General features: G+C 40.7%; 3 protein-coding genes and 1 long non-coding RNA gene across 6 annotated transcripts in view; 2 read left to right on the top strand and 2 right to left on the bottom strand.

Moving 5' to 3' along the window:
- Positions 1 to 19,795, top strand: part of LOC105397427 (trypsin Blo t 3) — a 52,252-nt gene extending 32,457 nt beyond the window's left edge. The window contains exons 4-6 of the mRNA XM_048631028.1: positions 18,608 to 18,743; positions 18,978 to 19,129; positions 19,479 to 19,795. Of these exons, the coding sequence (XP_048486985.1) occupies positions 18,608 to 18,743; positions 18,978 to 19,129; positions 19,479 to 19,541 (351 nt within the window). The 3' untranslated portion in view covers positions 19,542 to 19,795. The remainder of the gene's footprint in view (positions 1 to 18,607; positions 18,744 to 18,977; positions 19,130 to 19,478) is intronic.
- LOC125490746 (trypsin CFT-1-like) lies at positions 12 to 18,429 on the top strand. Of its 2 annotated transcripts, none has more exons than XM_048630998.1 (9): positions 12 to 115; positions 7,888 to 8,021; positions 14,707 to 14,795; positions 15,521 to 15,821; positions 16,095 to 16,239; positions 16,469 to 16,620; positions 16,856 to 17,184; positions 17,606 to 17,694; positions 18,155 to 18,429. In XM_048630998.1, exons 1-7 carry the CDS (start codon positions 67 to 69, stop codon positions 16,991 to 16,993), a joined length of 1,008 nt encoding a protein of 335 aa, XP_048486955.1. In that variant the 5' UTR covers positions 12 to 66; the 3' UTR covers positions 16,994 to 17,184; positions 17,606 to 17,694; positions 18,155 to 18,429. The 2 variants fall into 2 exon arrangements, with proteins under 2 accessions (XP_048486955.1, XP_048486954.1); XM_048630997.1 differs by having other exon boundaries at positions 16,856 to 17,216.
- LOC125490760 lies at positions 8,734 to 9,933 on the bottom strand. 2 transcript variants are annotated; one of them, XR_007267891.1, is made up of 3 exons: positions 9,761 to 9,926; positions 9,577 to 9,641; positions 8,734 to 9,331 (listed from the first exon to the last, which is right to left on the bottom strand). It is a non-coding gene; the product is annotated as an uncharacterized LOC125490760 (long non-coding RNA). The 2 variants fall into 2 exon arrangements; XR_007267892.1 differs by having other exon boundaries at positions 9,577 to 9,933.
- Positions 19,796 to 25,287: 5,492 nt separating the features above from the next.
- Positions 25,288 to 26,246, bottom strand: LOC105392869 (achelase-2). The gene is made up of 2 exons (XM_048631026.1): positions 26,115 to 26,246; positions 25,288 to 25,733 (listed from the first exon to the last, which is right to left on the bottom strand). The coding sequence occupies exons 1-2, from the start codon at positions 26,162 to 26,164 to the stop codon at positions 25,343 to 25,345; spliced, it is 441 nt and encodes a 146-aa protein (XP_048486983.1). The 5' UTR covers positions 26,165 to 26,246; the 3' UTR covers positions 25,288 to 25,342.
- Between the last annotated feature and the right edge of the window lie 1,651 nt (positions 26,247 to 27,897).

Below are 27,897 nucleotides of genomic sequence, written 5' to 3'. Positions count from 1 at the left end.
CGATGGCCATGGCTTGGCCATCCCAATTTTAACTTACTTTTGAGACAGGAAATAAACAGGAAAGTGATGGTTTTCAGTATGAAGTTACTAATTATGACTGTGCTATTTTACTATGGTAAGCTTTATTATTTGTTCCGTAATCGATATCCGGAATCCATAATTGAGTCAACACCGTTTCCGTTTGTCCAAGTTCAGCGCCTTCCGGTTCCTTTCGTAGAGTGCGCCTCGGCCAACTTCGGGTGTTTTCGGAAGAAGTCGGCTCGCGCGGAGTGGTAGGGCACGTTAGCGTCGGGCACACAATTTTTACCTCATTATAGCGTCGTTTTCCGTGCGTTCACAAGTTCCAAGCAAGCGCTGCTAAAATTATTTTTATAAAAATTAAATTCAAATAAAACTACCCACTTTAAAAAATTAATTTGTGAAAAAGTGAAAGTGAAGTTTTTAAAACTGCTGGTTCCCTTCGTCATGGAATCGGGATCTAACCATGAGGCCCAGGAGGGTTCCGCTCATCTCGCATAATCTTTATTAACCAAAACTCATTTCGCATAACTCGTATGGTCTAAACTTTTTTGGCCGAACCATCACTTTGCCAAGACTTATGTGGCATAAGGCTCGTTTCGTCTAAAACTCTTTAGGCACAATCTTTAAACACCTAAGTTTCGTTTGCTCAAATTTATGTTCGTCTATACCTATGTATAATCTTGTTTCTCGTAATGATATCTTAATAAATAATATATTAAGTACGTAGTACTACACAAAACCCTATTACCAGCGGTGCTCACGACAGCCGAGCGCCACTCACCCGACACTATACCGAAGATATTCCGGACGTCAGTCTAGACGAGATTAGTATAGCTCCCAAACAGCTAAAAAACAACAAAGCTCCGGGAGATGATGGAATAACGACAGAACTTCTGAAAGCCGGCGGTAGACCGATTTTAATAGCACTTCGGAGGCTGTTTAATTCCGTCATACTCGAAGGCACAAGCCCGGAGGCATGGAGCAGAAGTGTAGTGACTTTGTTCTTCAAGAAAGGCAACAAAGCCCTATTGAAGAATTATAGACCCATTGCACTTCTGAGCCATGTGTACAAGCTGTTTTCGAGAGTTATTACGAATCGTCTCGAGCAAAGACTCGACGACTTCCAGCCACCCGAACAAGCCGGGTTCCGAAAAGGCTATAGTACCATAGATCATATACACACGCTTCGGCAGGTTATACAGAAGACCGAGGAGTATAATCTACCTTTATGTCTAGCGTTTGTGGACTATGAGAAAGCCTTTGATTCTATTGAGCTCTGGGCGATGCTTCAATCCCTTCAGCGGTGCCATATAGACTATCGCTATATCGAGGTGTTGAGATGTATGTACAATGCTGCCACAATGTCAGTTCGATTACACGAACATAGCACAAAACCGATCCAGTTGCAAAGGGGCGTGAGACAGGGAGATGTTATTTCTCCGAAACTGTTCACCTGTGCACTGGAAGATGTTTTTAAGCTTGTAGAGTGGAAAAGACTGGGCATTAACGTCAATGGCGAATATATCTCTCATCTACGATTTGCTGATGACATAGTTATTATGGCGGAAACGCTGGAGGAGTTAGGCGAAATGCTCACAGACCTCAATGATGCCTCTAAACAAGTTGGGCTGAAAATGAACATGGACAAGACAAAGGTCATGTCGAACGAACATGTTTCATCATCGCCCGTAACTGTAGGAGGTGTCACCATCGAAGTTGTCGATCAGTATCCCTACCTAGGACAAGTGATCCAATTAGGTTAATCCAACTTCGATAAAGAGGTAGCTCGTAGAATCCAACTCGGATGGGCAGCGTTCGGGAAATTACGACACATCTTCACTGAAAACATACCTCAGTGTCTGAAAACAAACGTTTTCAATCAGTGCGTGTTGCCAGTGATGACTTACGGAGCCGAGACGTGGTGCTTCACCAAAGGGCTTATCCACAAGCTCAGAGTTGCTCAACGTGCTATGGAAAGGGCTATGTTAGGCGTGTCCCTGCGAGATAGGATTCGTAATGAAGAAATCCGCAGGAGAACTAAAGTTACCGACATAGCCAAAAGGATTAGCACGCTGAAGTGGCAATGGGCTGGCCACGTAGCCCGCAGAGCCGACGACCGCTGGAGTAGAAAGGTTCTGGAGTGGAGACCCCGTGTCGGCAAACGGCGTGTCGGTCGCCCCCCAACCCGTTGGTCTGATGATCTGCGGAAGGTAGCGGGAAGCCGCTGGATGCAGATGGCGGGTGACCGTTTGGGGTGGCGATCGTTAGGAGAGGCCTATGTCCAACAGTGGACTACAGAAGGCTGAGAGAGAAGTACGTAGTAAAAGTACAAATTGTGGTATTTTTCTCCTACATCCCGAAAATCACGATATTGTATGATCAAAAAATCGAAAGTTTACGACCAATATAATTATTACAAACCCAATGAGATCGAAACCTAAAAATAGGTGCGACGACGAGCCAAGCGAGGAGGAGCGTGTTAGGTGCACATGTTCATCAAAACCAAAGCGGAGCGCAGCGAAGCGGAGCGGAGCGTTTTCCAAACAGCGGAAACAATACAAGGCACCAGTTTGCGCTATGTAGGGAGACGCTCCGTCAAAGTTAAAGCCAAACGAATATTATTACTTTGTATAAACCTATGCCATAGCATTATTAGGCTATTCAAGATTTGGCCATACCATTATTAGGCTAAACAATGTTATGCGAAATAACTTTTTACTAAACGGGATTTATGCCATACGATTTTCGGCGTAACGAGACTTTGACCAAACGTTACTATGCAATACGAGATTAGGCAAATAAATCTTATGCCAAAAAAGGTAGAACCGGCCCAGGATGATGCTGTATCGCGAAAGCGAGCTATCGAAGAATCAAGTTCGAGCAGTTCGTCATCGGTGGATACAGACGATGAAGAAGATGCTGCCTCAGCCGGGGAGCCGAGGGCCGAAAAATATGCCCGTAAGTCAAAACGAGCTCGCCAAGTAAGTGATCCACAATTTGAATTTTTGTCGCAACAAGTCGCATTTTTGACCAATTTAATAACCAAGTCACATGCATCGGGATCGCTTCACGGTGCCAGCAATAATATTAACGAAACAATACAAAACGAGGTTTCAAACAACGCAACTCCAAACAATAATACAGCATTAACTTTGATGCCACCAAATACTGAAGAGAAAGACCAAAATCTATTGGAATTATCAGATCTTAGTACCGTGGTCAAAGATCCGATTTATCCTCCATCTAATGACGTTCATTTGAAAAAACTGTCAGAACTACAAAGATTCAATACAAAAGACTGGAACGGTATACGATTTGCTGAAGTACAAAAGAAATATGTGACTACCCCCGGTTTCGTTGAAGTAGGAATAAATGATGAATTGAAGCGTTTTGAATCACAATCCAGCGAAGAAAATAGACTATATCTACTTGAGCGCTCTTTTGCTGCCATGACCAATGCCCTTCTGACACAGAAGGACGAGTTGTGCAAATCCTTGCAAGAATTAATTAATTGGGCAGGTAATAAAGAAACGGTGCTTAATCCTCACTCACTTTTTCAAAAAGTTGAGGAGCTATTTAGTAAACAATCCGCGTACATGAAGGTTAGTGACGATATTTTGCGAATGACCTGTGGCCGACGAGCTGATTCTATTCAGGCCCGTAGAGAGTTGCTGCTAAAGCATATTTCAGATGAATACCACCGTGAGGCACTGAGGAAAATTCCACCAAGTTCTGAATTACTTTTTGAAGGTGAGTCAATTAATTCATATATTCAAAAAATTGGGGGCGGCGAGAAACTATCACCTTTGGCTTCAGCTGCCACAACTAGACGAACGCCACAAAGCGGATACAGTCACCAATATAGAAAAAACGATGATTTTTTAAAACCCTCAACAAGTAAGCAACCAAATGATAAATCATTTCGAAACAATCCTTACAAAAAAGACAAGACTAACAAGAGTAGACCATCAGCAAACAACAAACCAGCTCAGAAAGGTCGCCACTCCTTCAAAGGTAAGAAGCCTCGATCTAACTCACCATCAAGAGACAGAAGCCGTCGCGCATGACTCGCAACAGTTTCGGGGTGGCTGTCTTCGGCAATATCGTCATGTCTGGGAGCAAATGGGAGCACCGAAGGAAATACTACAACTTCTGGAAGGTATTCGGATCCCATTTGTGTTAAAGCCACCTCTGATTTATCCCAGCAAACAAGCGCTGAACTGCTTCAAAACACGGGTAAGCAACCAAATGTCTCAACAAATAGGAAAGATGATGGCCGAGCAAATCCTGGAGGAAGCAGAGATATCACCAAGCTACCTGTCAACCTTCTTCCTTGTTCCAAAACCAGACGGATCATATCTCCCAATATTCAATTTGAGATCCCTGAACCAGTTCATCAAAACAAAGCAGTTCCAGCTGTTCAGTCACTTCCGAGTACCCAGCTTCTTACAGAAGCAAGATTGGATGGTAAAACTAGATCTCAGTCATGCGTATTTTCATCTGAGCATATCTCCAGATCACCGTCGCTTCCTAAGGATGAGCTACGAAGGAAAACTACTGCAAATGACGTGCCTACCCTTTGGCCTATCGTCAGCACCCAGGACATTCGCATCGGTAACGAACTGGATGGCCGAATACCTACGATCTCACGACATCAGGTGCGTAGTATACCTGGACGATTTTCTCCTAGTAGATCAGAATCGGCAGCGACTCATCGACCACGCCACATTCACCACCAATATGATGCAGAAACTTGGGTGGATAATCAACTTCGACAAATCTGTTCTGACTCCGACTCATCGACTGGAGTTCCTGGGCATAACGTGGGACACCGAGCTCAACACCAAGTCGTTGTCAGAGCCGAAGTGCATAACGCTCCGCAATGTACTTCGGCAACAGATGTCAAAAGGCAGTTGGTCCCTCAAACAGGCCCAGTCCCTACTGGGGAGACTCAACTTTGCCACGTTCGTGATTCGAAGAGGAAGGCTACACTGTCGTTCAATTCAATACCACAGTCGACAGCTGGCCAGAATGCCACCCCATCATCAGGTAATAATTCCAGAACAGGTCCAAACCGAACTGAGATGGTGGTCGGCTGCTCTTTCGGGGACAATGCCAATTCACAACGACCCGATCACTCACCTGCTCACAACGGATGCCTCCGACGTCGGGTGGGGCGCTCAGCTGGGCGAATCGATGATGACAGGTCAGTGGACGATACCTCAACAGAACTGGCATGTCAATCTCAAAGAGCTATATGCTGTTCACGCAGCAATACAGGAGCAAAGCCATCTACTAAGAAACGCTCATATACTCGTTCAGACAGACAACCGCACAGTGGTCGCCTACATCAACAAGGAAGGTGGGACCAAATCCAAGAAGCTTCTGAGGTTAACAGAACAGTTACTAACCCTACTAGATCAACTGAACATTTGCCTCACAGCCCAGTACTTCCCGGGCAGATACAACGCAGAAATAGATGCTCTGTCTCGTCAGAAACCAGCTCCGGAGTGGCACCTCACGGACGAAGCCACAGCAATAATCTTTCGCAAATGGGGAGTCCCGGAAGTAGACGTTTTTGCCTCGGAGACGGCTCACGTAGTGGAGAAGTATGTGTCGAGAGACCCACAGGACATGGCGGCTCTATTTCACAATGCATTTTGTCGCCAGTGGAATTTCCGCCTAGCTTGGATATTTCCCCCACCAAATTTGATTCCGCAAGTACTAAACCATTTGAACACAGCTCACGGACGTTACATAATAATAGCACCGAGATGGATAAAGGCATTTTGGATGGCGGACCTCAAGCGACGAGCCCTCGAACTTCCACTGAAAATCAGAAATCTGCCACAAGTACTGATAGACACGCGGACCGGTGTGCACCCACCACAAATTCAGGACATTCACCTAGAGGCTTGGCTGATTTTGGGTGGTCAGAGATGATGAATGATTGGACCGAGCAAGAGAAATCATTATTAATGTCAAGTTGGCGTTCATCTACACTTAAAACTTACACACCCATATGGAGAAAATGGAAGATCTGGTGTTCGTCAAATTCTATAAATTTCAAACATCCTACACCCGCAAATGTAGCACGATACTTAGCTTATTTACATAACGTTGAGGGCTTAGCATACCGTACTATATTAGTATACAAGTCTGTTATTGCTACTTTTACCAATATTGATTGTAACGTCGACCTTTCAAATAACTTTTTTATAAAACATGTTCTTAAAGCTATTTCGGTTTCAAAGGAAAAGACAGTCAAACCGCCAATATGGAATCCAAAGTTATTGTTACAGTACCTAACTAATCATACACCAGATGAAACTAATCTTTACCAAGTCTCTAGACGGGCTGCGATCCTGTTGCTGCTTTCATCTGGTAGGAGAGTGCATGACCTAACACTGCTGCAGGTAAGCCCTGAATCTTTTATTGATGAAGGAGACTCAATCACACTATGGCCATCCTTTGGCTCAAAGACAGACAATGCTAGACACCGACAGTCTGGTTGGAAGCTACTTGAAAATGCCGACAAAAACTTGTGCTGCTTATACTGGCTCCGACGATTGATCCAGGTCTCAAGTGATCTTCGAAAACCAAGTAAGTTGACCAATTTGTTCATCACTGTTAGAGGTGAGTGTAAACCAGCTTCAAGAACTATAATCGGAGGCTGGGTAAAGTCTGCACTTCGAGATGCAGGTATAGAGGTACCACCTGGCTCAGTACGATCTGCAGTGGCTTCTTTAAATTGGATCGAAAATTTTACAATAGACCAGATTTTTGCCACTGGAAACTGGAAACAAGAGCATACCTTTAGAAAATTTTACCAAAAACAGTTAGAACAATGTACAAATCATTCCAATACCAGCGTTTCTTTATCCAATTACTTTAATGCAGTCAATCATTCGTAAATAATTGTATATAATAATGTTAATGATTATCTGATTATCTATGGTTAAGATTATTATTATAATAATTGTTCCTAAGAACGTGTGTTGATTATAACAATAATAAATACATTTAAAACAGTGATAAAGTATTTACTTAATTCTAAATATTTACAAGAACACATTATAGCGTCTCTATACCGAAAGTACCAGGAGATATCAAACACATCACTCAATTATGGATTCCGGATATCGATTACGGAACAAATAATAGAGAGTTTTAACAAACAATAAAACTTACCTATTATTTTTCCTGAGATATCCGGAATCCAGGTAATTCCTACCTGGTACATCATTGAGTTTTATAATGAGGTAAAAATTGTGTGCCCGACGCGGACGCTAACGTGCCCTACCACTCCGCGCGAGCCGACTTCTTCCGAAAACACCCGAAGTTGGCCGAGGCGCACTCTACGAAGGGAACCGGAAGGCGCTGAACTTGGACAAACGGAAACGGTGTTGACTCAATTATGGATTCCGGATATCTCAGGAAAAATAATAGGTAAGTTTTATTGTTTGTTACAACTCTCTATTTTTTACGGTACCTAGTTAAGTATGGTAAAGTAAAATTGGGTAGATATCTCTATCTTTATGTGTCTTTGTGGTACTTTATACTTAGCCCCCTTCATTTTTTAATATTTCTATAGGCAGGTATACAATTAATCAAAAACTATGTAAAAAGTAGAAGAATCGCTATTTCTTTATTACGAGTACCTATAGGGTACAGTCAACAGTCAACCCCTAGTAAAAGAGTGAGATTTTTTTCTTCAACGTTATATATATGTATACTGTATTACCTTACCTGCATTAAGAATGCCAATTTTAACCTTATAATTACGATCCATACATTTTATGCGATCAGGAAGTTCTCATAAAAAATATGGACTACGTATAGGTTAGTATATAATTATGTTTTCAGGGTGCTGTGAGGACACGGTGACTGTGAGGGAGCCCCCCGCGCGCCCCGGGCCCCCCGCCAACAGGATCGTCAGGGGACACCCCACCACCGTCAAGACATACCCTTACATGGCGTATTTAAGTTCATTTTATACGGTATTGCTTCTTTACCAGACTCACCGACATAGTATGCAGTAGTAGAGTAGCTTAGTTTGGAGCTGTCGACGACGCGATCAATGAAAAAGTTAAATTTCATAATACCGACACCAAACAGGGACGTGATGTGACTGTGACCGTAGGTACACAGTTGAACGGGTAGGGTCAGTGCGTCTCAGTATGTCCGACAAATACTTCTCAAATATTTTTTTTCTAAAAATTAAAATGATAAAGGTATTCAATATCCATAATCAAGTTATTTGTTTGGAGTTCTGATGTAAGTTATCAGATCATTTCAAAATTATGTGACATTACTTACTTATGATTTTGATTATTAATAATTAAGTAGAAACATAAGCTTTTAGGGATTTAAACTTTTACTGTATATTTGTTTTTAAAAAAACCAGTTTTGTGTGTTTTCAATTAAAAAAATAATTAATTAGAAGCTAGCGCTGGCGCTCTGTTTACCATAGTAGTTGTAGCGGCCTAATTTGCGTATTGAATTTGTCCTATATTTCTGGTGTTTAAAATAAGGAACAACCGCTTTGGAATACTGATATACCTAACGTATATTGATTAAATAAGTCAGTTACAATGTACAATATTCGAGGAATTGGGGTAGGGAACAATTCAACCAATTGTAAGCCTATTTTCCACTGTGTAGTGGGTAGTGAAATTACAATGAGGTGGAAAATAAAAATATCAGAATGTGGTACAGTTATTAATATTTATTTATCAAAACCCTGCCTCACACAATATTTTATAACTCAAATAGGTCCAAAATGAGACCAGGGATTAAGTCCTTATAATTGTCTGGTTGAAGTATACAAGGTATTGCAAGGAAATTACATTAAAGTGGGGAAACCAAAGGTTCTACCCCTGTGTTTCACGCCACAGGGATAGAAAGATGGTATTAACCCCAGAGAAACTTCTATATTACTTCAATGGGATAGCAGTTTAACGTTAAGGCCCCGTAACCGAAGGACGTTGATAGCCTAGCGCCTACAAAAGGTTCAAAGTGCAATTTAGATACTACTGCCCGTCTAACGGGGCTCCCTACGAAGTAAAAAATAAAATAAAATAAAGGTTTTAACCCGCTAGAGTCCACCCGGGTTCTGCCTTTGCAATCCTACATTCAGCAGCGGCGTTAGAAGGCTGATGCCGCTGAAGATTAATAGAAATCCTAAGGAAATTCCTCAGTATCCGCTCAACGAACATACAACGGCCAACCTGGACTGTCGGACGGGGCCAGGACAGGAGCTCCGGACGGCTCGTGGCTCGCTGACGGCTCTGGTCACCAACGACACCTTCTGGAATCGCGAGAAACAGCCTTGGGTCAAGGATGGGTCGGTAAGGACAGCGAAGGCCTAGCTAACATGTCTCAAGTGACGTGTCTTGAATGGCCCCTGGGTATTTCTAACCTAAAACCTACGGTCAATCACTAATCAAACGATTATGGGAATGTTAGATCTCGTCTCAAAGGCGGTAGCTTTGCTGTTTAAACGTGACACTTGCAAAATAACCTAATCGACACGTGGAAGGTCATGGCGCTTACCTTGGGGTTGGGTCAGGTGACACGCGTCGGGCAATCGCACGCTTCACCGGGCAGGATTGAAATTGCTGTAAAAGAAATACGCGGGGTTAGACGTTGCTACGTGTAGAAATAAAGACAAGGCAGATGGCTTTCGAAATCCAAAGTCATCGGAAATCGAATAACAACGAAATGCTAGTTTACTCACTCGGCAATTCAGGTTAGGTACACATGGTGTGATGCTGCGTGGGTGTCTGTGGTACGTATCTGGTAACAGGAAATATGAAGCAAGGAACTTGGTACCAATACGGCCTGCGCCACGCGGGCGGGAAGAAAAATCTAACCACACATTTACTCCAGACGTTCTGACAGAGAATGGTTTGCCTCACAGGGGTATAATCGTGACAGTTCTGACATTGCGAAAAAGAGACGCTTAGCTACATTAAGCGTAAGAAAGAAACGTTAAGCTGTAAATGTTTTTTGTCCTTTTTGCTGTGGCGCCTGTTTACGTCAGTTCTCTTTGCCAAACAATGAAACAAATGAAAAATCTTTGCCAAACAAAGGCTGACAGTTACAACAAAATTTTCTAAATGCTATTTATTTTTGATTTGCTAGTGATTTGTGGGTGTTTATTAAGTTTATTAGACTATTATCATCACTTAACGAGTGTGTGACATGGGTGGGTGGATTTTGTTCGGTTGTATAGAGCATATTGAACGAAAACACGATGGAATGATGGATGAGATATATTTTCACATGTAAGTAGATACTATCAAGTTTAACATGCTTACATTCATCATAGTACTATCTATTGGCTCGATTTTAATATAAAACGATACTAATTTTAATACTGTAAGGTCTTTTAGTATCAGTTTTAAGTAAAAATTACGGGGTACCATATCATAACAAATCACATGGTGTTGCAAGTTATTGAAAATTTATTTTACCCACAAATATTATAGTATGCATAGAAAATACTAGAAATTGTAACGGACTCGGGTTGGGTTTACAAATGGGGCGCACGAATTCGGTTTTTGTGAAGATTGTATTTTGTAGAAGTCATTCTCCTCTTTCAAATGAGGTGCCTCTCATTGTGAGGAAACGTTCGTTTCTTTTTTCTTCCATGTGTGATTTCTTCTGTATAATATAAAGTTTATTGTATTGATACGAAATACGTGTTTCCTTTAAAAAAACCCCATCACATATTTGGCCCACGATTATAATGCTCATGCTCATCCATTTATCTCTTTCATAGGTTTCCGACAGAAAAAAAAATATCAAGAAAATGGATAGACATTACCGGTCGCACAAATTGGGAACCAAGGAAACATACAAAAATTGTGTTCGGCACATTTTGAAGAGGATTGTTTTGATTGGACGAAGACAATGAATTATACAATCCACTCAGTTTGTGTATATTAAATAATTATATTGAAATCAAATAAGTATGAGTAAAGTTTTTTTTCTTATATCGTCGGTTGACAGGAAAAACTCACTAAGGCTGATTTTTCAATATTCAGATAAATGTTATCTGGGTAATACAAACATTGAGAAACATTGAGACGCAACAGCATCAAAATTTCCCAGCAAAACTTTTGTCTGGCTATTGAAAAATTAGCCTTTAGTGTCTTTTTCCTATCAACCGACGATATACTCAAGTTTTGTTTTTGTTATGTGATAAGTTAAATTTCCCCATATTTAGGTTTTATTTTTTTGTCGGCAACATCTATGGTTTGAGTGAGAAAGAGAATAGTGCACACGGCGATTGCGAATCTATTTGTAGTTGATCTGAGGTTTGCCTCCTTGCCAGTTCCAAAAAAAGCCGTCACCGGGGATGTCAGCTCATCGTCACAAAACTACTCTGTGGCTAGTCAGCACGATCATTGTTCTGAGCGTCATGTCGCCACTGACCACTGTCCGATGACGATCTAGCACGAGTTTTCTCAAAGGACCACAGACAACAACTGAAAATCTATCCTGTGTGTCGAATTTGACAGCTGATACTTGACAAGACTAACAAAGTAAACAAACAGAATGTAAACAATAAACGAAATGTTAAGTTACAAAAATAATGGTGTTACACAATCACAGTGATAATGCTTCACGCCATCTACATCCAATCAGGTGGCAGTATTAGCGCGGCGTCAAGTTAGCGCTCTGACGCGCGCTAGTAATGCTTTCTGTTTGACGTAGCATTAAGTTATTTTAAATGATGATGGGCACCATTATATGGAAGCTGGGACCAGCACCAATAGAAATGAGTGATACGTCGTTGAAAAGGTATTTTTTTGCAGAATATGAATAACGGAAGCGCTAGTCTTGATTTACTGTCCAATTAGAATAATCGTACCTTGAAAGTTTTTATATTTTATTTCTGTAATTTTAGTGTTTTTGTTAGTTTTTCACATTCATTTTTAATTTTTATAACAAAATGATCATATTTCATATAATATTATATTTGTTTATTATCTCAGTAAATAAAACCAGTTGAAAGTAATTTCTCCAATTTCAATAATACGTGTTTACGTGTATTACGCCCTAACTGTCATCAGGAGAGAGAGTGCAATGCCATAGAAAAATACTTCCTTCCGACGAATATATTTCAAAATGGACAACTGATACGGATTTGTCGTCATAATACTTTTTTGCTCACTTGAAAAGAGCTATCCAACGATGTATGTCTCATCTTTATTGGACATGGGTCCCAAAACGCCCATTGTCATTTCCGGTAAGTTATACATAGCCCTCATTATAACGTACTTTAGAGCGGTGGTGGTGTAATGGATACAATGGATAAGGCCTCGACCTCTCAATCAAGAGGCCGTGGGTTCAAATCCTGGCCTGTACCAATGAATTCTTTCAATTAAGGAGTTAAAGTATAATAATACCACGTGCTCTTACGGTGATGGACAACATCGTGAGGAAACCTGCACATCTAGATTCTAGATGTGTTCAGTAAGGATCCTAGCAGGGTATTCTTCAATTAAAGTGGACTGTATTCTTCAAGTAGCGGTTTATTTAAAGAGCAAATAACGAAGATGCGGATTGACGTATGTTTCACTGTGTGTAGTTTAGCGAGTAATGGCGGCGGAGGGTGACCCCCGCCACCCGGCGCGCCGCGCCGGCGCAGGCCCCTCGCCCGCGCATGCGCAGACAAGATGTGTATCCTAAGTGCATTGTACAGTGAAGGTCAAGAACTCCTGACACCCCTATATAGCTATAACTACAACCCTCCCACTTAGGCGCCACCTATATAAAATAACCTTGAACTACATAAACCTTGTTTCGTTACTAAGACTTCTGTGTGTGTGTTAAAAGATGGCGCTAAATATCGACCTTTATTAATTTAAGCGCCATCTTAAATCAAATATTGGAACTAGCTTCATAAAGTTCATGCCAGAATGTTAAAACCTGTGTTGTTCACTTTTAACTATTGCAAGCCAGCTCAGTGTGATACGAAGAGATTGCATTTTTCAACAGTTTAACTACTTGACGGTGTGGTCTAATCGTTAAAGTATTCGGCTCTCAATATGGAGGTCCAGAGTTCAAATCTCTGGAAGGAGTGACTTTTAAAATTTATTTTTATGTTTTTCTTTGTTAATCATTATAGATAGGTTATTTTAGACTATCTTTATCAATATGAACAGGAAATAAAATAAAAACATAATGTATAAGAAAAAAAAAAGCTTTATTTCACTAAACAAGTATTATTAGTCTGTATGCTGAATAATTATGAACAAAAGTATACAAATTCAAAAATTGTAGATTTACAACAAAGAGAACCAACATGTTACTAAATTTCACAATTTACATCTCTTGTTGTTCTACAATTAAATTATAAATAAGCAACAATTTTATTACTAATTACTTATAAATATGTAATCAATTATCTTAACAGTATGAAAAATTATCTTACTAGTTACTAAATAAATTTTACTCATACTTAAACTGGGGACCCGTTAAATACCTACTAAACGTATACATACGTACGTAACATAGTTATAATGTTCCATTTCTTCAATGCGAGTTGTGCTGTTATCGTGTAGAAGATATTTCTCACGCAATGCAAACAGCAACCATAACATCATCTTTAAAATTCTCAAATTGATTCTTGTCATGCGTTTAGCTATTTTATAACAGTTCTTCAGGGCCCATTATAGGACATCCATCTTCGGTAACCTTTTAAAACAATAATTTGATCATGCCTTAATGAATATAATAATTGTGACATTATTACTATAGTGTAAAAAGTATATTATGATAATCTATAAGTAAAATAAATGAAAACCAATAATACTTATATAAAGTAACCAATAAAATTATAAAGAGAAAATACGAACCCAATGTTGTCCTGGCACTTAACTCAATTAACAATGACCTTGTTAATAAATTCGTTTGTCATCGTTACAAATTAATAATGTTGATAACAAATTAATAGTGTGAATTATACGTAAATATAAATCAGATGGAATTAACAAAACCCATCTCAATGCAACAAAACATTCTCTTCAAGTCTACAATTTCAATTGAGAAATAAATTCAAAATACCCTCTGCGCTTATAATATTTCATATTGTAAACAATTATCACTAGTTACATAGACTATACTTTTGCTAATGAACAGCAACATATTCACTATTTTGCAAACTAGTTTAACAAGCTTCGTGGCGTAGTGGGCAAATGATTGGTTTGCGGATAATTGCGACGCGGGTTCGATCCCAGATGAAAAACAAAAAGAATTTAAATTTTGTATTTCATAATATTATTGTTCTATGAATTCGTTAGTTTGTGTAAATGATGGATATTATCTAAATGATGGATATAAATAGGAGAATAGTAAAATAGTTCTATATCTGTCTATAGAGACGAGCACTACCGCAACATACGTCACACCGACAAATTGGCTTTGCGTAGTTAGAATTTCTATTTGAAATGCAGGGGGTCAGGTTTATCTGCACCTGACTGTACTTATCCCAAAACGGCGATATGGTTCGCAATCGCATCCTATCACGGGAGTAAAAAAATGTGCTGCGAAAAGTGGGTGGCTCGCTTGTGAGCCATCTCTGACTACCCCTTCGGGGATTACAGTCGTGAGTGCATATGTATTATGTATGTATATGTATGTATGTAACGTACTTTATCGCTGTATTTGCAGATGCGTGGTCAGAAGCGGCTGCTGGGTAACTTTGGGGGCGTGATACTCACACAGCACCACGTGCTCACCGCTGCGCACTGCTTAATTGTGTAATAAATTCTTAATTTTTGTATATACTTAGTTACGATTTAGCGGTCAGCTATATTTCCCTGTCATTAATTTACATGCTGCCTCCAAGAGCTTCGCTATTATATTATATAATATTAGCACCGCCAGTGGATAAAAAATAGTAACTTCCGTTTGAAAGCGTTTATTCCAAAAACTGCCAAGGCCACCCCCTCGTCATGCTAATTCTAATTTTTAGAACGGCCATCGTTAGCGATTTTTAGATTAATTTCTAGATTCCAAGCACAACGGATTAGCCACAATAGCGACTATAAACTATTATAACTAGGATTATTTCCTTTATGGTGGAGGCTTACTTACTGTACGTAATTCTCCGCTCGCTGGCGTCGTGGACGCGGTCTAAAGGAAGTTGTCCCGGCTCTAAGGCTGTTCCTCCACCACCGCCGTAACCGGGAGGTGATGACGTCGCCAATTTTGTGATATCATTTAACATGGCCATGAAGTGTCCGAGCGCCGTCATCCTACATGTCGTTCTCGCTGACGGAGCGTCCCGGATGATGACGGCTGTGGTGGACAAACGGCCTAAGGCACCGTGTAGCGCATATATTTACTATAATATAAAATATCAAATTAGTCAATCCAAAAGAGAAGCAATGTGAATTGTGTTACAGGCGTGAACCCTTTGCCACTGCAGTATCAAATCATACAGTGAATGATCTATGTAACCATACCTATAAAATCTTTCCAGAAAAATCAATGACACTACAGCTGCTACTGGCACTACCATCTTGAGGGCATCTGAAGTTGTCATTCGCGTCGGATCTACCTACAAAGACCGCGGAGGCTCAGAGCATGCGACGTCCAAGACCGTGGTCCACGAGGACTACCAACATTCGATGGGTTTCGACAACGACGTGGCAGTGTTGGTGCTGCCGACCAGTGTGAGCAACTACCGGAGCAGCTCGGTGCAGCCAGCCGTCATCCCCCCGGGGGGGTATGTGGTCCCGGACAACGCGTCTGTGGTAGCTGTCGGGTGGGGACTGACTGATGTGAGTATCTAACACTTCACCTTCCGGATTTTATCGACATAGGTAAATAATGACCTAATTTCGTATTTGATAATAAACGGATATAAACCCCATGTTTCGCATGATACCAACACAGGGTATCCTAGTGGGGGAGCTAGGGATCTTAGTTTTACTAACTTGTACTCTTTTTCGAATCTAATAAAGAAAATTTATTATTTATTATTATTATATACCCCAATGAGCCCCTGAGTCATTTCTGTCGGCTTCCGATACCACTACTGTAATACCCCGTAGATGAACTGCAACAACTCAACCCCCCTCGGCCTGCGGCGCGTGGGGCTGCGCACGGTGGACCGAGACACCTGCGCCGCGCGGTGGGGGCAGGAGGTCCCAGAACTCCCCGACTCCATGCTCTGCGCGGGGCTGCTTGGTGCTGGAGGTAAGCTCGTATATCCGACTCGTCGACGGGCTGGACCGACTTATGCAGACAATTGACGAGTAATATCAAGTGCGTTTGCGGTTTGAAAAACCGACCCCGCAACGAAGCCACTACAAATCGAGTATTTGTGTGATTTGCTTAAGTTTGTGTCCACACACGTTGGGTAGGTATTTCCCAGACTCGTGAAGTCGTCATAGCTCGGCTAACAATAAGAGTTTGTCCCCTACAGGAGCCGGTATCTGTATGGGTGACTCCGGTGGTCCCCTGGTGTACAACGGGGTGGTGGTGGGAGTGGCCTCGTTTGTTATGACATGCGACGATTCCTTCTACCCTCAAGTATTCATGCGCGTCTCTAGCTACACCGACTGGATCAACAACACTGTAAGTAGTTTAATTAAATTATAGAATTATACAGCCTTGGGGCGGTGCCCCGCTGTACTGAAGCCTTGCACCCCACGGCTGAGAATGCCCCCCCTTGAAGAGTTTCTTCTCTTAACATTTATTTATGACGAACAAGAAAATATTTTTGTTATCATACCTTCCTAATACGTCTAAAATAGGTAGGTAAGTAGGAAGCTGATACCCTAGATTTACATTATAATTTTAAATATCCCAGGTAAGTCAAAACCAGGTTGTGGTTGTGCACAAGAACAGTCACAACACCGCCGTGGCAGCTGACGTCACCAGGTTGATGCTACTCGCCTTCGCAACGTCAATTTGGATAATGTATTCCGAATTCTCATTATTTTTTTAAGTAGGAGTAAGTACGTACCGATGTACATACCACGGTATAATAATAAAAAAAAATATATATTATTTATTTAACTCTTCGTTGTACAAATATTACAAACATTACATTGTACAATTTTATAAGATTTTAATTAAAACATAATCATTTATAATTTGTTTGACAGCCAACTTCTACCATGTATTTCTGTTTCGATGGTAAGGCCCCAAAACTTTAGTTAAATTAGGAGGTAAGTTCTAAAAATTAAAAATTATGAAATTACCTTTCTTTTTGTCAAACCAGGATGCGTTACTTACGGGCCTTTTCGGTGCTGGGTCTCGGTTTTTAATTATTCTTAATGTTCTTTTGTTTGATTCACTTTTAATTTAAATTTCGTTTTTTATTTTATTTTTTTGTGTACTTATGTTATTACTTACTATTTTTTGATGTGTGGTGCTAGACACCGAATAAAGATTTTTTATATTTTATCTTTATCTTGGCGTCATAGCTCGGCGTCATGATAGCGCTCTGACGCGCGCTGGTAATGCTTTCTGTTTGACGTAGCCTTATGTTATTTTGAATTTGCGGTTAGTTATTATATAGCCCTCATTGTAACGTACTTTATCACTGTATTTGCAGATGCGTGGTCAGAGGCTGCTGGGGGGTTACTGTGGGGGCGTGATACTCACACAGCACCACGTGCTCACCGCTGCACACTGCTTATTTCGGTATTAAATTCCAAAATGTTGTAAGTACTTAGTTACGATTTAGCGGTTGGCCATTCTCTAAATTATCATGAACGTCTCACTATATTTCCCTTTCATTAATTTACGAGCTGCCCCCAAGAGCTTCGCTGCGCCTTTAAGGCGCTATTATACGCAGAACTAGGGCAACTATTAGATAAAATTCGTAACATCCGTTTGAAGCGCCAATTTTGTGATATCATTTAACATGGCCATGAAGTGTCCGAGCGCCGTCATCCTTCATGTCGTTCTCGCTGACGGAGCGTCACGGATGGTGATGGTTGTGGTGGACAAACAGCCAAACGCACCGTGTAGCGCATATATTTACTATTTGTGTAAATTACGATGTGAATTGTGTTACAGGTGTGAACCCTTTGCCACTGTAGTATCAAGTCATGCGGTGAATGATCTAGGTACTTTACACCATACCATTAAATCTATCCAGAATAATCAATGACACTACCATCTTGAGGGCATCTAAAGTTGTCATTCGCGTCGGATCCACCTAATGACCGCGGAGGCTCAAAGCATGAGACGTCCAATACCTTGGTCCACGAGGATTACAAATATTCGGAGAGTAAAGACAACGACGTTGCAGTGTTGGTGCTGTCGACCAGTGTGAGCAACTACCGGAGCAGCTCGGTGCAGCCAGCCGCCATCCCCCCGGGGGGGTATGTGGTCCCGGACAACGCGTCTGTGGTAGCTGTCGGGTGGGGACGGACTGATGTGAGTATCTAACACTTCACCTTGCGGATTTTATCGGCAACTATAGGTGAATAATGACCTTATATCCTATTTGATAATAAATGGAAATAAACCCCATGTTTGGTATGATACCCCAATGATCCATTTAGTAATTTCTGTCGGCTTCTTATACCACGACTGTAATACCCCGTAGATGAAATGCATCAAGTCAAGCCCCATCGGCCTGCGACTCGTGGGGCTGCGCAAGGTGGACCGAGACACCTGCGCCGCACGTTATCCGAGATTCTCATACAACAACATGCTCTGCGCGGGGCTGCTTGGTGTTGGAGGTAAGCTCGTTTATCTGACTTATGAAGTCGACAGGCTGGACCGACTTATGGAGACGTTTGACGAGTTCTATTGAGTGCGTTTGAGTTTTGATGAAAAAAAGACCCGCTTCAAAGTCACAGGATTCATGAATGTTTGTGAGAAAGTTTGTGTCTGTCCACACACGTTGGGTATTTTCCAGACTCGTCAAGTCGTCATTCCTATCTTGGCTAACAATAAGAGTTTGTCCCCTACAGGAGCCGGCACTTGCAAGGGTGACTCCGGTGGTCCCCTGGTGTACAACGGGGTGGTGGTGGGGGTGACCTCATTTGCGATGAGATGCGCCGATTCCTTCTACCCTCACGTGTTCACGCGCGTCTCTAGCTACACCAACTGGATCAACAACACTGTGAGTAGTTATAATAAAATATAGAAAGATAATCTGTATTATCACAAAAACTTGAAACATTGTTTAATAAGTGTTAAAACGATAGTTTGGAGATTTATTATGCGTTTGACAAAACTCTCGTTAAACATCTGTTAAGTACTGTCTTTAGTTTTTGTGGTAAGGCTCACAGACTTGGGTCGCTGCCCCGCTGTACTGCACCCTTGCACCCCACAGGTGAAAATGACAGCCCCATAAATAGTTTTTTTCCCTTAATACTTATTTATGACATTTTTAATCTTCCACGGTAAGCAAGTAAGTAGGAAGCTGATACCCTCGATTTACATTATAATTTTAAAAATATTTTTTCCAGTTACGACAAAACCAGGTTGAGGTTGTGCACACAGCTCAGTCACAACACCGCCGTGGCTGCTGACGTCAGCAGTTTGATGCTACTCGCCTTCGTAACCTCAATATGGATAATGTATTCCGAAATCATTTATATTTGAATTAAGTACCGTACCGATGATGATTTAGGTACGATTTATTTTCTAAATTTATACAGAATAATTCACAAGTTTGGAAATTCATATTGAAAAAGTGGCTTTTAGGTGAGTAGATATACATATTTTTTGCATTTCCGTTTATTATGTTTTTTGTTCTTCTCTGAGCAACTTTTGTTAAGTAACTAGTTAACTCGATGATGTTGATTATTCGACATTTTCTCTTATATTAAAATTAAATATATTTTTATAACAGCTTATAAATGTTTTTTTTTATATCTTTCCTTGCGCACCCTTTGTGTATATTAAGTATACCTAATTTTATTTCAGTATGATATGTACTCGAATAATTGAAAATTATATTTAAAAATATGTTACTTAAGAAGAAATATGCGAAACGTTTTGCATACTTGTTGTGCCCTAGAGTTCACACGAGCTAGGAGTCAAAAGGGGCGTTAATAGCTACGTTTACCTTAAATAAAATTTTCACAGGGGTTTTGTAAAAAAGCATTGTTATATTATACTTAATATAAAAAATACAAAATTACCCATATTTTCTTGTTGTAGGTTTATAAATCGACTCTTTGTAACTAGTTAGTGTCAAAAAAGTCGGAATTCCAGTGTCCCAATCATGAACTTCTAATTAAGAGGAAAGACAGTTCATTTAAAAATTCTCTTCAAATTCCCCATAAATTATTATTGCCCTAAACTATTTTAGAATCACATTTTGGTATTATTTGTTAGGATGATGGAAGTCACCAAGGAGACTAGCAGGAGGAAGTTGACGCTCACTGTCGGCGCGCCGTTGTACCTTTGTACCTGAAACAGAATAGGGAATATGCATATATTTTTTTAATTTCTTATTCAATAGTTTTAAATCGCTTTAATATAGTAAAAAAAAATCAACCCCAAAAGAAGTTATTTAAGGTATTTTAAATAAAGTTTAAAATTAGCAACCGACACGACCACTGTAACACCCGTGATGATGGCGTGCTAAGTGTGACGTCACACTCTTGTTTCACGGCTTAGAATAATAAAATTCTCGCAAGTCGCGCCTTCGCTCAGTTCTATGGGCATAGATTATTCTGAGATTGAAATATAAGTACTAGCGTTTTACGTCACTTCCGCCCTAAGAAAATTCGTGACGTTTCTAATGTTTGAACTTACCGCAGTTTTTTACTACTTTTCAACAATTAATTACTTGCTGAAAAATGAATTATAATCAAAAATATTGATGGACGCCTAATTCTGAAATAACAAAGTTTATTAAAAATAATATGTGACCTTTATTTGAATCACTTGCATATTCCCTATTGTAAATTAGGGACTTGTGACATGGTACCTTCACTCTTTCGGATTCCAAAACGTTAGAAAGTATCACGTGCTTACGTGGGAAATTCGATACTATTTTCGATACTAACTACACAAACATAGTTGACGTAAACGGAGGTTGGAAATCCTATAATCGCTGCACTGGTTCCTTAAATTATCGCGAACTTGTTTTGACAATGATTTTCGCATAGAAACTATGTTAATACTGTGTGCAACTCTTGCAAGGCAATGTATTGCGTCTGTCTTCTGTTCCCAACATAAAAAAAAATCATAACTTCTCTTCAGAGGCGTTTTTCCAAAAAAAAAAACTAATACCTGGAAGAGCTTCTGGTCCATGAAAGAGCTAATTAAGGGTAGCCTCTCTCACTAAAGCGACAGCTCATCGACATGTGCACATTGCCCGTCCTAACCTACGGCGCACAGACCAGGCTGGTCCTTAACCGAACATCAAAAGTCCAAACTCAAGATTTGCCAACGAGCAATGGAGCCTACCATATTAGGTGTGAGAAGGACAGAACGCGTCAGAAACACCACGTTACGCTCCTTGACTCAAATTTCTGACGTGGGCGCACAGACCGCAAAGCTGAAGTGGGGCTGGGCAGGCCACGTCTGTCGCATAAACCCAGACAGGTGGGCCATAGTTGTCACCGAGTGGGTGCCCAGTGACGGACGTCGGCGCCGAGGAAGACCTAGGCGGAGATAGCGGGACGACTTGGACAAGTTCCTACCTGAGTGGTCCGAAGTGGCGGAGGATCGCGATCGTTGGACCAAAATATAAGGAGGCCTTTGCCCAGCAGTGGGACACAAATTAGGCTATTAAAAAAAATATATCAGCTAGGTAAAAATGCCTATTTGGAGAACCTAGAAACAATAATAATATACTTAATGCCTACAATTTTGAAGTTAACTTGCAAAAACGCCAAATCTGGCTTTTTCGGCCAAAATCTATAATAAATTCTACATTCTGGGTAGGTATTTAGTTCTTACTGCTATGTTCTAAAAAAAATGCCTTATCTTGATAAACATTTATGTATTTGTACTTTTTGTAAAATCGATTTTGAAGAGAAGTTATACTTTTTAATGTTGAGTACGCAAGACAGACGCAATACATTGCCTTTCAAGAGTAGGGCGGCTGTACTGCATAAGTATACAAATGTTCATTTGATTTCTTCGTACCTACTTCGTTTTGCCTTCGCAAATAGCGCTCCTGTGTTTAGTTTTTGTTTGAAATTAAGTACTTAAGTACTTTTTTCGTCTTGAAACTTAGCAGTAGTTTGGAAATGCCATGATTGATTGCCACTGTAGAAGATTGATTCTCGCATACTAACCACGCCATACGATTTCTAGTGGTCAGTCTGTAGTGCATGCATAGTAGTTACGGAATTATTAATATTAAATATTTAGGTAAGTAAGTAAGTACTATGTTTATAATACATTGCCTAAGAATTTAATTACGGGTTTACGAAAACTACAATAGTTAAGGTTTTCTTATATTTTATCATCTGGGCCTCTCCTAGTTACGGGTTTTGCAATTTTCAAAAACAAAAAAAGTTTTGCTTAAGTGTCGTATAATTCTATCAGCGGGACAGTCGACTGTTGATGAAGAGAATCAGTAAATTTTGTATCTGAGATAAAAAAAAAAAACTTTCGTTACTACAAGGTGGACCAAAAAAGTCATCCAATGTTGTTTTGCTCTAAAAAATTAGAGCCAAACAACATTGGATGACTTCTTTTGGTCCTCTTCACATACATGGGCGATATTGCAGGGAATAATGACAGATAAAACGAAAAACAGGCGACCCAAAAACTCAATGGTACATGTCAGCGCCGGGATTCGAACCCGCATCGCTTGGGTGCTTATACAGAATTATTCCGCGTTCTTGGGGAGTACCTATATCACACAGCATGGCCTCTGAACTTGTATTCTGCATTTGTCTTGTCCACAAATATCAAACAGATTTGAAATTGGCAGGCATTTGCACAAACGAGAGTAACTTCCAATAGGGTGATGACTTTCGGCCCATCTTGTAGACGTAAGTGCCAATTTCTCCATTGTCGGTTATCTAACCAACAGGGATTGATTTATAAATTAAATGTCATATCCATAACTATAAAATTCATGACAGATATGTCAAAAGTTAACCACTACTCCCTGGTTATGCTCTAACCGAGAATGGAGAAATTTTCACTAAAGATGACAGAAGGAAATGCCACTCACAGTGCTGGTGGTGTTGATCGGTCTTTAGTTTTAGCTCGTTAGTAAATTGGAATGGGTGTTTTATCGGTAGATTTAATAGGCATTATAGGTACTTTTTACACGACCGACTGGTGTAGTGGTCAGTGAACCTGACTGTCGAAGGTCCTCGATTTAAGGTGAAGTGTGCAGTTTGCGCCCTCATCATGCTACATATTTCCAATTTATACAATCTACAGAGTCTACCGACAGCAAAATTGTCCTACCGTCCAAAAGTTGTTTATTGAGAACCTCTCAATATACTTTTATGAACGTAATAGATAAAAAAATAATCCTGCTAGCCGAGGCTGGGCCAAAGAACTCGTTTTTCAACCTAAGATAGCAAGCTACTGTTAATAAGCTAGTAAGTACTTTTGGCTTTGTATAGAAAAATCTATCTTCCCTTCTAAACATCGTTAGTACGAAATATGGGTTTGATGTTACCTCCAACATTGAGCAGTCCCGCACACAGCATGCTAGTGGTGACAGGGAACATGTTAGCGTTGCCCTCCTGAGCGCCGAGTGCGCTGTAGCGAGCGGCGCACTCTGAGCGGCTCACTTTATGCACGCTCACATGGCGGAGGCTCGGCGACACTGACGAAGCTATGTTCTCCTGGAGATAAGGATAAAGTTATAGTGGAATTGTTAAGCTCTTGATGGGTGTAGGGTGGGTAGATAGGTAGGTACTTAGGTACTTATACTTAAATACGTAACTTGACCAAAGAAGACGATCTTCTGCTTTTTCTTGATATTATTAGTTATGTACGTATTCATAGATTAAAGGGCATTGGGCAAGGATGAGCATGATATTCTTCTTCTTCTTCTTATCGTGTCGACGGCAAACCAACAAAGTCGCTAAATAATACATGCCCAGAACTGGGCCACTGATACTGCACCGCTGGTACCGGTCATGAGCACTTCCCGCGTACAGGTGTAGGGACACGCGGGGCATGAAGTAAGGTGCACCATAGTTTGTGGCGCTTCACACAAGCAGTTCAGATTTTGTGCATCCGTGAATCCCCACCTAGCCATATTGTCCTTACTACGACCGACCTGTGTTCGAAGTCGGTTTAAAGACTTCCAGGTCTCCCAAGGCAAGTTATGTCCAGGTGGGAGGTTCTCTGACAGCTGCACAAATGGGGTTGGAAGGGACACTTTTTAACGCCAGAGAGCACACCTCGCTTGCGCTTGGCCAGTGTTCAGTGGATCAACACATTTCATAAAGCTGCGTCGACTTGGCAGCCTTTGCGGCGCAGGGATGAAGCCATGCATGGGATGTCATGTGTCGTCCATTTTGGCGGAACTTGCCACAGTCCTGCGGACGTCCGGGGGCGCTATGCCAGCCAGTGAATAAAGCAGCTGTACCGGAGTCGGTTTTAAACAACCAGTTATACCTAATTCGGCACGTTTCATTAAGTGCAGTATCCACCAGTTTGGCGTGGGCCGACCGACCCCATACTGGACACGCATAAATTCTCCTACGGAGAACGCAAGCGCCAGTCCAGACGTCCGCTGCACCTGTGGTGAGGCTCCCCACTTTGTGGTTGTAAGGCGCTGTAGAATATTGTTGCGGGAGTGACCTTCTTTTTGACATTTTCACAGTTCTTGCGATAGGTGTCCAGGGTATTCGGGAAGAACTCGAAGAGTGTCCCAGGGGGCTTGTATACCGAGGTGACGGTGCAGTATCCGAAATCGATGGTGATGACTTCTATCCCATTCTGGGTTGTACATTCAACTGACCTTGTGCTTATGCCGAGAGTAGCAAACACTGCGTTACCGTGTTTCGGGTGAGAAGTCTCGGCAATAAGCTCAAGTCCAGGGATGTGTGGTCGGCTCTGAGTCTCGTCACACATCACATCGCACTGCGTTGTACGGTGTAGGTCGGCGAGGATTTCTGACTTGTTTGCAGAGAAACCCTCGATGTTAATAGAGACTACCTTCAGAGCCGGCGCTAGAGCTGGACTCGGTTTGTCGTCGTGGTGAAAGGATTCGCCAATCTTACGATTGCCCAGGGTGCACCACGGGGAGGTTCCTTTCAGCATGATATTAAAAGTTTAACATGAAAGCTTTAATCCAAATTATTCCTTAGAATAAATGGGAGCAGATCAGGGTGGTTCTGTTTACTTGATTTCTTCTAACTATAAGCCGAAGTAAAGTTACATTAAGTACCTAGGTATGCAAGATAACAGTCAGATTTGCACTGGGATGCCATACATAAAAACTACAGTAGTAAGAGTAACTCTTGGGCTGACTGTAAGTATAGTTAGGTTCATAAAATATACTCATCACAGTGCTGCCCCAGCCAATAGCGACGACGGACGCATTATCTGGCACCACATATCCAGATGGCGGCACAATGGCCGGTCTCACAGTCGAGCTATTAAAGCTCCGGATCCGGGACGCCAGCACCACCACCGCCACGTCGTTATTACTGGTCGGGTTGTTGTACGACTCGTGCAGGACGATGGTGGACACCTTGTGGACGGATCCACCGGACATGGAGTAGGTGGACCCGACTCGGACGGTGAAGACTGAGGGGCTGATTGCTGCGCCGTCCGGGCTGGAAAGATTGAAGGATGCGTTCAGGGGGAGGATAAAGTTGGGTTGTGTGTTTTTCTTGTGTTTTCAGCTCCATTAGGGTAAGTTACCTATTTAGTACCTATACTTTGTAAAACACAGCCTTCCTAAGCTTGGACCATTTCCCACGTCACTTGTCCAGTGCGGGTTGGGGGGTTCACATATCGTGCGCCAAATCTAGATAACTATGCAGGATTCCTCACGATGTTTTCCTTCGCCATAAAATCGATGGTATACATTGTACTTAAATTCAAAGAACTCATTGGTACATGTCAGCGCCGGGATTTTGAACCCACATCTCTGGCGTCAGAAGCGGGCGCTTACCCGACTGAGCTACCACCGCTCTAAGAAGAAGAAGAATTACTTGATGAAGCAGTGCGCGGCGGAGAGCACGTGGCGCGCCGTCAGCACCATGCCGCCGCAGTTCAGCTGACCGTTCGCCAGCACCTGGAATACATCAACGAATTATTATATTACTTACTAACTAGCTGTTCCCGCAAGCTTCGCTTCGACTTAAAAAGTTTTCCCGTGGGAATACGGTGATAAAACGTAGCCTAGATGTGTTAATCCAGGGTGCCAGCAAACTCCATAAGTACCTCTACCAAATGACAATGGGCGTTTTGGGACCTATGTCCGATAAAGATGAGTCATACATCGTTGGATAGCTCTTTTCAAGTGAGCAAAAAAATATTATGATGACAAATCCGTATATAAGTTGTCCATTTTGAAATATATTAGTCGGAAGGAAGTATTTTTCTATGGCATTGCACTCTCTCTCCTGATTACAGTTAGGGCCTAATACACGTAAACACGTATTATTAAAATGGGAGAAATTAATTTCAACTGATTTTATTTGCTTAGATAATAAACTTATATAATATTATAATGAATGATGATCATTTTGTTATAAAAATTGGAAATGAATGTGAAAATGTAACAAAAACATAATAAAAAATAACAAAACATGACAAAATTACAGAAATAAAATATAAAAACTTACAAGATACGTTTATTCTAATTGGACAGTAAATCAGGACGACGACGTTTTACTCATTTCCATTGGTGCTGGTCCCAGCTTCCAGAGATTTGTGTCCATCTTTTTGTAAACAGTTTAATTAAATAATTTAAAGTTTTTTAATTTAACATATTTTTTATAAATTTTTATTAAAAAGTGTCTTTTTAGGTACTTACAAAATTTTTGCATTTCTGTTTATAATGTTTTTCTTTTCTTATTATAGGTACATATAGAATGTTGCCGAAGTGGTAGGTATATAGTTACCTGAAAAGGGGTGACTCAGACTCATTCTGAGCAACTTTTGTTAGATAGTTTAACGTGATGATGACTTCGAAATTATGACATTTATTGAAATTAAATGTATTTTTAACAACTTATGATTTTTTATATCTTTCCTTTGCCCCCTATTGTAAATTAATACTATGTCGGTACGTGTAGAAATCATAACTAGGTATATTAAAAAGACGTATGTAGAAATATGCGAGACTTTTTACATATTTGTTGTGCCCTAGAGTTCACTTGCAAAGCTAAGGGTCTTAAGGGGACCATTAATAGCTACATTTACCTTAAATAAAATTTACACAGCGGTGTTATAAAAAAACATCGTTATATTAAGTACTAGCTATACCCGCAAGCTTCGCTTCGCCTTAAAAAGTTATCCCGTGGGAATTCCGGGATAAAAAGTAGCCTAGTTCTTTCTCAGGGTCTAGAGTCTAGACCTTACCTATGTATACTAAATTTCATTCAAATCCGTTCAGTAGTTTTAGCGTGAAAAGTAACAGACAGACACAGTACTTTTGCATTTATAATATTAAGTTAGGATAATATAAATCATAACAAAATTTCCCATATTTTACTGTACAGACCTTAGATTAACAATAAACGAACATGACGGTACAGTTATATATTTTTACCTACTGGCATATTCGACGATGTATCTGTATCAGGTCAGTACTTATGTTACAATACCTAGCAACTAGCAACTTACAAAGCGTAGGAAAATATAGTGTGTTAAAAAGGATAGAGAAGACACAAAGAGTTGTAGATTTTCACCTTTACTATAATTATTTACCACTATTGCAACACCTTGTACTGTTATATCCATCCTCATTGCTTCGCCGTAGACAAGTTA

The sequence above is a fragment of the Plutella xylostella genome, chromosome 27, assembly GCF_932276165.1.
Source record: "Plutella xylostella chromosome 27, ilPluXylo3.1, whole genome shotgun sequence".
In the NCBI taxonomy this organism is placed as follows: domain Eukaryota; kingdom Metazoa; phylum Arthropoda; class Insecta; order Lepidoptera; family Plutellidae; genus Plutella; species Plutella xylostella.
This window is presented reverse-complemented; position numbering and strand designations above follow the sequence as displayed.